This window comes from Cyprinodon variegatus, unplaced genomic scaffold (assembly GCF_000732505.1).
Source record: "Cyprinodon variegatus isolate N-32 unplaced genomic scaffold, C_variegatus-1.0 Scaffold645, whole genome shotgun sequence".
Classification (NCBI taxonomy): Eukaryota; Metazoa; Chordata; class Actinopteri; order Cyprinodontiformes; family Cyprinodontidae; genus Cyprinodon; species Cyprinodon variegatus.
This window is the reverse complement of record NW_015151098.1, coordinates 29491-41824: the sequence shown is the minus strand read 5'-3', so window position 1 is coordinate 41824 and position 12334 is coordinate 29491. Positions and strand designations below refer to the sequence as shown.

The window sequence follows — 12334 nt, the reverse complement described above, 5'->3', positions numbered from 1 at the left end:
ATTTAAACCATCGGCCCCCAACCACCGGGCCGCGGACCGGTACCGGTCCATCGTTCATTTGGTACCGGGCCGCACAGAAAAAAAAATAAATAAATTGTGTATATATATATATATATATACACCGGTATATATAAAGTTTATCGACGATCAGAGTCTGAGTGGTGTTTTATTTTGAAAAATACGAAACATTAGGGTATTATCTCCCAATTTCATCAGTCGGTGCATCTGTGCCTCTTGACTCAGGTTAATTCAGATCCAGTCTCATCCTATCTATAACATTCTATCTTTGTGAAGCGGGATTTTTTGCGGTTACAGCGACCAAAACAAAGCTACGGAGCAGACTGGACATCAGGAGCACACTTCGTCTGTCATTGTCTCAGATTACGCCTAGATGGGACCGGCTTGTTTCAGAGAAACAAGCTCAGGGTTCCCACTAATTCAACATAACGGTGAGTTTTATTTTTATGCTGTTTGTATTTGATCTTATGCCAGTCGTATCATTTTATTTATTCGTGTTTACCCCCCACACTATAAAGGGTGGTCCGTGAAAATATTATCTGACATATAACCGGTCCGTGGCGCAAAAAAGGTTGGGGACCGCTGATTTAAACGATTGATGACTAAATTGGCATTCATTCTATTGGGTTGCAGTGTTTTTTTTGGTGCAATTGGAATATTTTGTTATCAGGTAGCTAAGGCTCAAAGCGGCTCAAACACCAATTGGGGGGGGGATAGTTTTTTTCTTTATTATTTTGTTTAGGGCGGGTTAAGCAGCAGCTTACTACTAGGTTAATAATTATACTGTGTCAAAGACATCTTTGGATGCAGACCGGGGAACATTGCTGCTCTGCGCTTAATGGAAGCAGCTTTAACTGATGCTGTGCGTTATGTTTAAGTCAGGCTGTCGCTGGACACCTTATGAATACTCTATGTATACACCATAAATTAAAAATACATAGAAAGTTCAGCGTTTGCCAACCTTTTAGAAGATTTGGGACGTCAGGAATACGCCGTCTTAAGCAGGCGCCCAATGAACTGAGACTAGACCTGAAACCCTGCTGTTAACCATCTACTGTAAACCGCCCCCCTCTCTCTGACCAATTTATTGAGATCTAAACTGTCGAAAGCTTTAGAAAAGAAAAAAAAGACAAATTTACAGAACGCTAAACCCCGTGCCTTAGTTTCACGCTTTAAAGTTTAATCCCAAACCTCTAGAAAACATCAGGCTCCACGGAGCCGAGTGGTTCGATCAAATACATACCAGCTCCACCAGCTTCTCAAGGAAAGGAATGAGCTTTAAAAGCTCATTGTCGTTTCTATCCACAAACCAGCTTTCGATTGGGATTCCATTAGTTAGCTGGAAAAGACAAAATTCATGATTGAATCTCATTGGTGGAGAACCGTGGGGGGAAGAAAAATAACCAAAAACCAACACCAGTTAGTCTTTCTGCTTCTGGTGAAACGGTTTTACCTGATAGGCAAAGGCTTGGGGGGAGTTGTCGATTATGACCGTCTTTGCCAGATCCCGTCCGAGAATGTTCAGGTCTTTGATATAATTTCCTTGAACACAAACACAGTGCTCCCGAAACAGTCTATGTCTGAGGGAAAAATAAATAACAGAAGGGTTACTACAAAAAAATAAAAAAACAAAACAATCCACTGGACTTTGTTTCCAAGTTTGAAGACTCTTCCATCCAGGAAGCTTTTTCAATTCAAAATGGCAGAAATAGCGTTTAGTTCCAGGTTCTATAGAGTGGACTAAAACAAAGCCTTGTTTTGGTTTAGAAAACATGCAAATTGAACCAGTTCACCCTTTGGAGAAGGCAAACGACCGTCCATTCCAAAGGGGCGGACACCTTCGCCCAGTTTTCTAAACCAAAACAAGACTTGGGCTGTTTCTCAATCTGTGTACTTGTGCGTTCTCATGTACTCGTGAAACCTCTTCACCCTCCCTCTTTACCCAGCATGCATCAGAGCAGACTTGTCCGTTCCCCAGACTGACAGCTGTCCCAGCATGCACTGCGGCAGCAGCAGCTTCCAGGTTAGCGCTCACAGAGCTCAGAGGATTAAGTTAAAAGTCTTCTGTTCTGTTGCCGTTGTTCAATAAAAGTATGTTTTAAGATCATTTGAGACGAGGACATTATACTTTAAGCGTCACTATATGGCCCATTTACTGATGTACTAAGTAATTAAAAAACAATTCTGAAGTTGAGACTAGTGTTGCGCCGGTGCCATTTTTGGGCTCCAATACTGAGCAGTATTGGCTGATACCGATACCATCTGTTTGAAATCGATGTGTAAATGAAGAACTGCACACTACCTGGATGTAAAATAATTGCCATCATGGCTTTGTCAAGCTGCTGCCTACCTTTGTGAAGCAGGAAAAAAAAAATCTAATACAAAGTGAATCCAGTAGAACTTTTTATTGCCTACCAGGAGTGGGTGACAATAGTTGAATAAACTTTTGGCTCTCAAAATGGTACCCGTGCCCTATTTGTTGGTACTCTCCGATACAAATACCACCATTTTAGGGCAGTATCGGGGCCCCGTCCGATACTGGTATCGGTATCGGTGCAACACTAGTTGAGAGGACCGCGGCAATCAGTGGGCCTCCAAGGGCAGCCAGGGCTAACGTTAGCCCGTCTGCTTCTTTTGTTTTTTGAATTGTTTACCTTTGTGGATGTTTCCTTTTTAGAAGCCATTTTGGAACCTTGCTAAGGAAACCCAGCTCTCTTATAGAGGGAGCCATGATGGCTGAACTTTGATTGGCTGTGGGTAAATTGAGAAGGCGGGGATAGCAATATATAGGTGGACTGCTGGCTGTAGTACGAGTCTGAGGGGAAAGCTGCCATTTTGTTCTCAGTATAACCATGCTCTGTTGGAAGAGACTTAATAAATGACCATTTGTTTTTGCTCCAACCAACTTTGCTGGATTTTTCCTTCCACACCACACCTCTCAGCGCAACACTGACTGTTAACTATTATTCCCCCAACAAAAGAAAAAGTCAACATTTATTTTTATCTAGAGACTATTAATAACAAGTGAAAAGCAGCTCCAGACGAGCAGAGCGTGTGGTGATGTCATCAGTACGCTTCTGTTCCAATTGACCCCGAATTAAGCTGCGTGCTCCCGTTCTCTCCAAGTCCACACTTTTCCTTCTCAAGAACACACTTGGCGAGGAGGACACAGGTCCGTACTTGTCTTAAAACTTGGAAACAAAGCCCAGTGGATTGTTTTTTAACTTTTTTGTAATGACTTTGACCTGGATGACTGAGAATGTTCACCAGCAATAAAAGGGTTAACAACATAAATTATGGTTACATCCTGTAAACACGTTAAGTAATGTTAATAAGGGGTAAAATTTAAAAATAGTCTAAAACAACACAAAAGCAAATAAATAATACAAAATTAACCATTTTATAATTGATGATTAAATAGTTTTTTTATTACTGTTATATAATCATTAGATATATGAAATATAGTTATTAAATTCTGAGAAGCTATAAAGTTAAACTCTTTTCTAAAAGCTGTTTTAAATTGAGCTAACTTACCTTACTAGCTGTTTTTTCGGATCCAGTATGTTGAGCAACTTATCTGCATAGACTTTTTTTGAAGCAGTGAAGAGAATAATCTGAAATTTGAATGCAAACATTTTTTTTTTTTTATTTAATTTAAACTGTAATGAGATTCAGCGACACCAAGAAAAGCCGCCGGCCGCGGAGAAGAACCTCACCTCGTACAACTGAGACATGCGCTCAAGAAACTCTCGGAAAAAGGGCCTCAATCGGACATAGACCTGGAGAATTCAAAGGCAAGCAGAGTTTTTGTTAATGTGGATAAAAACCTGAGAGGTTTTAATAACAGACGGGCTTTTTTCCTAAAGTCACCTGGTAGATTACATCCTGAAAGAGCACAGGGAATGTCAGGGCTGCATCTTCTAATTCATTCAGACTGCAGTGGACTAAGGTTTCATCCTGGCAGGAAGATGAAAGAATTATAAAAAACTAATTAACAAGATTGATTTAAAAAAAAAAAAAAAAACATTCCACTTCCTACCAGATCCAAGACCAGCGAGAACTCAGGTGTGCTGCGTGTTTTCAAAGGTAAAGCTGGTTTACGCGTTAACTGTTCTTCTGTCAGCGGAGGCACATGCTTGATGAAGAAGTACCTGCAGAGAAACAGAAGATGCCGGTGGAGGATGTGAGATTTCACACTTCTAGTGATAAAATTGTTTACTGCTTTTCTGCTTTGGGTTCAAATAAAATATAAAAATTAACNGTTCTAATGTACTCGTGAAATATCTTCAGTTTCAGCCCTGCTCCAATTCACAAGAACAAGAAGACCGAGAACGGACAAAGTCCCTGGATGTTGTTCACTCCCCTCCCTCTTTACCCAGCATGCATCAGAGCAGACTGACAGTTGTCCCAGGTTAGCGCTCACAGAGTATTAAGTTAAAAGTCTTAAGTTGCCGTTGTTCAATAAAAGTAAGTTTTAAGATCATTTGAGGCGAGAACATTACCAGTATACTTTAAATGCACTATATGGCCCATTTACTGATTTACTGCGTAACTAAAAAACAATTCTGAAGTTGAGAGGACCGCGGCAACCAGTGGCCCTCCAAGGGCAGCCATGGCTAACGTTAGCCGGTCTGCGGCAGTCCTCTCTCAGTATAGCCGTCTGTGAAGAACCGCTGGCTCTGATTGGCGAGTTTGTTTTTTATTGGAAAATGTTCGTTTGATTTGTTTTTATCTGACTGTTAACTATTATTCCCCCAACAAAAGAAACAGTCAACAATTATTTTTATCTAGAGACTATTAATAACAAGTGAAAAGCAGCTCCAGACGAGCAGAGCGTGTGGTGATGTCATCAGTACGCTTCTGTTCTAAATGACCCATATTTATACTGCATGCTCCCGTTCTCTCCAAGTCCACACTTTCCTGTTTTCTTCTAAAGAACATACTTGGCGAGGAGGACACAAGTCCGTACTTGTCTTAAAACTTGGAAACAAAGCCCAGTGGATTGTTTTTTAACTTTTTTGTAAAGACTTTGACCTGGATGACTGAGAATCTTCACCAGCAATAAAAGGGTTAACAACATACACTATGGTTACATCCTGTAAACACGTTAAGTAATGTTAATAAGGGGTAAAATTTAAAAATAGTACAAAATTAACCATTTTATAATTGATGATTAAATAGTTTTTTTTATTACTGTTATATAATCATTAGATATATGAAATATAGTTATTAAATTCTGAGAAGCTATAAAGTTAAACTCTTTTCTAAAAGCTGTTTTAAATTGAGCTAACTTACCTTACTAGCTGTTTTTTCGGATCCAGTATGTTGAGCAACTTATCTGCATAGACTTTTTTTGAAGCAGTGAAGAGAATAATCTGAAATTTGAATGCAAACATTTTTTTTTTTTTATTTAATTTAAACTGTAATGAGATTCAGCGACACCAAGAAAAGCCGCCGGCCGCGGAGAAGAACCTCACCTCGTACAACTGAGACATGCGCTCAAGAAACTCTCGGAAAAAGGGCCTCAATCGGACATAGACCTGGAGAATTCAAAGGCAAGCAGAGTTTTTGTTAATGTGGATAAAAACCTGAGAGGTTTTAATAACAGACGGGCTTTTTTCCTAAAGTCACCTGGTAGATTACATCCTGAAAGAGCACAGGGAATGTCAGGGCTGCATCTTCTAATTCATTCAGACTGCAGTGGACTAAGGTTTCATCCTGGCAGGAAGATGAAAGAATTATAAAAAACTAATTAACAAGATTGATTTAAAAAAAAAAAAAAAAACATTCCACTTCCTACCAGATCCAAGACCAGCGAGAACTCAGGTGTGCTGCGTGTTTTCAAAGGTAAAGCTGGTTTACGCGTTAACTGTTCTTCTGTCAGCGGAGGCACATGCTTGATGAAGAAGTACCTGCAGAGAAACAGAAGATGCCGGTGGAGGATGTGAGATTTCACACTTCTAGTGATAAAACTGTTTACTGCTTTTCTGCTATGGGTTCAAATAAAATATAAAAATTAACAAGTGAAAAAAACAAAACAAAACAAAAAAAAAACTGAAAATGAATAGTTTCCATCCCAACAACATGGTTTAAATGAGCATCTGGTCAGATACTCCCTTTACATCAGCGGTCCCCAACCACCAGTCCGTTGTTAATTTGGTACCGGGCCGCACAGAAAAAAGTATAAATATATATAAAATTTATCGACGATCAGAGTCTGAGTGATATTTTATTTTGAAAAATATAAAAAATTGCGGTATTCTCTCCCAATTCCATCAGCTGGTGCATCTGTGCCTCTTGACACAGGTTAATTCAGGTCAAAACTCATCCTTTCTATAACATCCTATCTTTGTGAAGCGGGATTTTCTGCGGTTACAGCGACCAAAACAAAGCTACGGAGCAGACTGGACATCAGGAGTCATTTTCTCCGATTACGCCTAGATGGGACCAGCTTGTTGTTTTATTTTTATGCTGTTTGTATTTGATTTTATCCCTTTAAAGCCCGATCCAAGAAAAAAACAAATCAGAAAATAACTTTTTTTGGTTTGAAGTCCTTATTTGGCATTTTAACAAAATATGTAAAAAGAAAAAACAGAAATACATTTTTGATATTAATAACTTATTACTATGAGATAAGTCAAGATTATTTTTTGTGTAGTCTTCTGCCCTCTGTTATCAGGTATATCTGATTGTGTACAATAGGATTTTGAGCAAAGTTTTTACCATTAAATTATGCAAAAGGTGTCAGACGCAAAACATTTCAGAAACTGTATGTATCAAGCAAGATCTTTGCTGAATGGCTGGATATAGATCTTGTGCTTCTAGACGTCACTGAGGGGCGGTGGGGACTCCATTTGTAAGGGGTATGCAAGCAATCAAAAATGCTAAATTGCCCTATAAAGGGTTAAATAGTAGGAAATCGGTTAAACGGCTTCATCCTGCAGCAAAGTTATTACCTGGGGATTAGCTGTGATCAGAAACTTGCTTCAAAGATTCAGAACCACTTTTTTTTTTGTTATAAATATTAGGAAGTTGTGAGTTACTGAAAACACTTTATGAAAACTGCCCTTAGGGAACATGGAGGATGACAGGTTTGACTGAAAAAGCCGAAAGAGGCCAGAGAAATGAGGCACTAATGAGGCAGGAACAGCTTAAAAGATTTGACAATTGGGCAAAAGTCCAACATTTTTTCTCATTCTGGTCAGAAAGTAAAACATGAGGATTAATGACACACAGTGAAAATAACTAAAGTCTTCATTTGTCGTCATTTTTATCTTCATAACTTTAATTGAAATTCAGTCTTTCACTTTTCTGATGTCAGAGACAAAGATACCAGGAGAGGATGAGTGATGATGAAGATTACATTTTGGGAAGATCTGGATTTTTTTTTTTTTATTCCCACCAAAGCACTTCCTGGGCTTCCACAGCCCTGGATGACATCAGTTCCTCCATTCTTGTTATTACTTATAACCGATAAATGTGCTGACTGTGTAACACCACTGGCTGCAAACACTCTGTTTATTATTTTCATTATTTGCTGTGAAACGTTGTTCAGCAAGAATTTTCACAGCTTGAATCGTTTCTCTTTAAATTAAGGTCACCTCCTAAAGGGAATGGACTAAAATTAAAACTAGTTTTAAAAGTCATTTTTATCATAACCATAAAGGAAAATAAATCTAATAATCGGACTTGGTAGGGGGAAAAATACAGATTTTTTTTTTTTTTAGATTTTTAAGGCGTATCGACCAGCCCTAACAGAAAAGTACAAAAGATTTTGTAAAATATAAATATTTTTAAAATAATTTTTGAGGTTTAGCTGTAAAACTGTGAGCTGAAACAATAACACAGCTTTCTGCTGCCACCTAGTGGTCAGAAGCTTCCAATTATAAAAACCTGGAAACTTGAATTTTATAAATAAATAAATAATGTTTTTTTGTTGTTTTTTTTGTTTTAAATCAACTTACGGGTCGAAAACCTCCCAGTCCTCCTCATACGAGGTTTCTGCAGGTGCTGAAGGTAAAGAGTGTTGGTAGCTGCCATCTGGCATACACCCAGGAGCTGCAGACACAGAATTAAAAATGAGCTCTATTTAAACCAAAAAGCCCGACATTATAATGAAGAGGTCTGTCCAAAAGCAGAAAACATCATGTTGTTGTTTTGTCAATAATAATAAAAAAAAAACTTGGTTACCTGTTAATGGGGGTATGTCCGTTTCAGTGACGATTTCTCCTTCTTCGATGGTCGTCTCGGAGGGGATCTGAAGCCTCTGAGGCGACATCTGGATGGTGTGACACGGAGTGATTCCATCCCTGGATGTCAGAGTACTGCTTGGCATTTCTTCTGCCTGCTCGATGTCCAGCTGTTTAATGATTTCCTCCGCCTCCACGGCTTGGCCCGGTGAATCTGAGCCTGGAGTGGCTTAAAGTGACACAAATGACATTTCAGTAGCTTTACGGCCTAATAAAGCTGACAAGTTGTTTCTATTCCCTACCAGTTTTAGTTGCTGGTGAGAAAAAGTTGAAAACTGGAGAGAAGATGGTTCCCAGGAGGGTTGTGCGTGGCGGGCTGCTCGGTGAGTCTACTGTAGCCTCCAGTTTACCATTTGGTTTCATAGGTTTACTGTTGCAGGTCGTTGCGTCTATAAAATAAACAATACATTATAAGATTGAATTAATACAAATATATATAATTGTGTCCGTCTCCATTTTTTATTTGCACCCTCTGCTTTGGAAATCAGACACTATAGGGAAAAAAGCAAACCCAAACTAGGATCGCTCCAATTTATTTGCCACTTGAATGAAGCTCTTCAGTTGATGTTCTGGATTTCACTCAACATGGAGTCGTGTATTTAAAGTAGTAGGGAAGTCATGTCAAATCATTCTGGCTTAAACATGTATATAAATGCACTCTTTATCAGACCATATTGCCCCAAAATAAAAATAAAAAATCCTGTCTTAAAATCTGTGTTTTTCTCCGTTATCTTCTGCAGGCCAGTTAGTTCTACGTCAGCCTGAACACCTAAATTCAGCCAATCATATATCAACGCTCATTTGTCAGTCAAATTTTTTCGGTCATAGCATCTTGATTCATGTGTCGCAGCTAATATACGCAACGGTTGAAATCAGAATCCTTTCCTTTCCCATTGAGTTGCGTCCCAGTGTTCACGGGGATGGACGTCTGTGTCTTCGGCAGGCGTAGAGCTAACAGAACTGGCAGCGTTGCGAGGCAAGGGCTCAAACATGTACGGCTGGAAGCCTTCTACACCAAACCAAGCTTCTGCCGCCCTGGCGTCCTCTTCCACAACATCTTCGTCCCCGCTTTCCTCCTCTAAATAAAAAATGGATGACGGAGGAGACTCATCCACGACCTCCGACACTAAACTCTCCTCCTCTTGCATGTTTCCGCTGTCCATAGCGTTCCTTGACAGCGTCGTTTCTAAGTCACCAATTTAGTGGAATTTCCCATTGGGAACCTGCTAGCACTAAGTTGCTAACTGGTTAGCATGATGCTTCCAATAAACCGGCCACAACAATCCCGCCCCCTTGATAATCGACCAATCACATTCACTTTATTCACTCGTGTAAAGTCGGGCACCACTCGGGAGAATTCGGAAATGCAACGATTGGAACAGCCGCTTCCCTACGACTTTAAAGGAATATTCATGGACATTTTTATTCCATCCTGTTCAATAAATGATCAGTGTTTTTAATTCAGAGTAATTTCCATGTGAATGTGCTTTACTGGAGGCATCCATGTTTGTCAAAGAACACTACTGCCACCTACTGGTTAGTGACGTCACGGTGCGGTATCGGCTGTTGATCAAGTCCCAGTGCTGTATCTGGTGTTTGTCACAACGCGCTATTATCCAAGTCATCTTGAAAACATTCTTCTTCCAAATGTTGGCTACATATTACGGGTTTTTTCTCTGGCCAGAAGTTCGATGGCAAATCCTCCCTCTTCAAGTTGGCGATCCAACGACCAACCCGTCCGTGGAGGATCAGGAATCAGAAAGGTGGAAGAACTCTTTTTTTCACTTTTTTTTTTTGTCTCCACAAGTTAGCTTTAATAAATCCAGTTTTCTGGTATTTTTTTTAGCTTAAATAAACTAAATAATGTTCTCTATAATAAAAGGCATCAGACACTTTGCCGTTCTTCTGAAATCATATTAACCATATTCCTCCTAAAGTCCCATTCTCATCAGAAAACATGAACACTGAATGTTTTAGAGTTGAAAGGTGTTTTTTTTCTCTCTTTTACATTTGCTGTAAACCACGACAGAAACCAGAAGGCTGTCTCTGCTTTACCTTTACTTTGAGTTTTTCTGCAAACTCTTGACACGGACTTGTTGGCCAGACCCCGGGTCTGAGGCGTTGAAGTAATGAGCTCATCGTCTGAATTACAATCAATGCGACTTCGCTTGGCCGGGATTTCCTGCTCCACCTAAAAGCAAACAGACAAATAAAAATGGTTAAAATTGGACACTTTACTCAATTTGTTAAAGTTCAATGAAAAAAAGAAAAACTGAAAACTGATGGATGATTTTACACATGATAAAGACTTAATGCAATGTTCAAAATATCTGATAAAATCAACAAGTGAAAGCTAAGGACGGTAACATCCAAGTTACTGTGCGGAGACTAAGGAAGCAGTTATTAAGTAAACAAAAAAGTCTTTAACTAGAATAAGAAATTTAATCGTCTTAATAAAGCTGGTAATCTGGAAAACAGAAACACTTTTTATACATTAAATATGCTTAAAATTAACTTGCTTCGTAAAAAAAATGAAGAGTTTGAATTTGGGGGAAAAGCCCAAAAAAAACAAAGAAATCCAAATAATAATACTAATAATTAAACAACCCTTCAAGACTGTTTGGGGGAAGGGATGGGTTTCAATTAATTCATCAGTTTTAAAATTGGGGGTTTTAATAAAAGGAGTAAAACCTCATTTTAAACTAAACAAAATTTTAAGAACTAAAACAAGCTTTAGGCATAAAACAACCCAAAGATTATATTACAATATGGTTATTATGGGATATCATGCATTATATTTTAATAGTACCATGTAAAATATAAAATACGTTTTATTGATTAGATGAAGTAGAAGATAATACAAGGTAGATGTTAAATATGAACAAATGCCAGACATAACCTTAATAATCTCCTTAATTAAATTATACTAATTCCATTTTATTAGATAACTTATTTAAAATTCCCTAATTAGATATTTTTTATTTAAACTATAAGATATATGTGAATGAAAAGTTTTATCAATTTTTATTCTTAAGCTTCATGTGCATTTAATCTATACACTGCAAAAAATTCAAATCTCAATAAGTGATTTTTTTTCTTAAAATAAGTGCATTTTTTGCTTGAATTAAGGAAGTAAGTGAGACACTTTGCCAATGGAACAAGAACATTTACATTTAAAATAGGAAAAAACAATTATATTGTCTTATTACACATGCATATAATCTAATTATCTTTTTTTAAGAGTCAAAATAATAATTCCATTGGCAAATCATCTTAATTATCTGCTCAAATTAAGGGTAAATACACTTAATTTAAGACATTTTTACTCATTTTTAGATCGTTTTTGCAGTGTAAAGTATAAACATTAGAAAAGGAGTGAAAATCGACGCATGGAGGAGGAACGGGATTAGATGGGTTTAGGTAATCCCACCGATCATCAGTGCGAAACTAATCTATGATGTTGACAGTTTCACTGAGTTTTTACTGATTTAATATCACAATAGGCTGAGTCTGTTTTGAGATTTAAAAAAGTAATGAAGTTGAATAGAATCCTTCCTGAATCCTAAAGCTAGAAAATACTACAATAGAATCTGTCATTTTAATAAACAGAGGTGACAGAATAAAAGCAAGAAGCAGTAAAGCTCTGCGTGTTTACCTTCACAGCATTCCCACGGATAAACTTCTTTATGGTGGAGAGGAGCCCAGTTTCATTTTTCTGCATTTTGCCTCGGCCTCTCGGCGGGGACGGCTCCACCTCTCTGTGTTTTCGTTTGGCCAGGGACGGGTGCGTTCGGTGGCCTTTGTTTGGCTGCTGAGGAGCTTTACGCACTCTCAGCCTCATCATGCTCCGGAGTCACATAGAAAAACCTGAGGAGGAACAGAAACACCAGCTGAAAAATATGGTTATGATTTAGTTTCTGCTTTAATAGTGTTCAATGTGGACAGATCACTGCAACAAAGAGGTTCCATATGCCGAATGGTTGTTTGTTAACTAGGGATGCACGATATTGGGATTTTGGCCGATATCCGATATGCCGATATTTTAAAACTCATGTAGCCGATAACCG

At 38.4% G+C, this 12334-nt stretch overlaps 1 protein-coding gene across 2 annotated transcripts in view; it reads right to left on the bottom strand.

The window, feature by feature from the left end:
• LOC107096713 (CTD small phosphatase-like protein 2-A) overlaps positions 1–12334 on the bottom strand; it is an 18461-nt gene that overhangs the window by 895 nt on the left and 5232 nt on the right. The window contains exons 2-12 of one of the 2 annotated variants that reach the window (XM_015393491.1): positions 11923–12134; positions 10323–10458; positions 8510–8656; positions 8209–8436; positions 7983–8076; positions 5819–5930; positions 5650–5736; positions 5496–5558; positions 5314–5393; positions 1472–1598; positions 1262–1357 (exon numbers count right to left, since the gene is read on the bottom strand). In XM_015393491.1, coding sequence (XP_015248977.1) covers positions 1262–1357; positions 1472–1598; positions 5314–5393; positions 5496–5558; positions 5650–5736; positions 5819–5930; positions 7983–8076; positions 8209–8436; positions 8510–8656; positions 10323–10458; positions 11923–12111 — 1359 coding nt within the window. In that variant the 5' untranslated portion in view covers positions 12112–12134. Of the gene's footprint in view, positions 1–1261; positions 1358–1471; positions 1599–3552; positions 3633–5313; positions 5394–5495; positions 5559–5649; positions 5737–5818; positions 5931–7982; positions 8077–8208; positions 8437–8509; positions 8657–10322; positions 10459–11922; positions 12135–12334 lie in introns of both variants that reach the window. The other variant, XM_015393492.1, reaches the window with a different exon arrangement.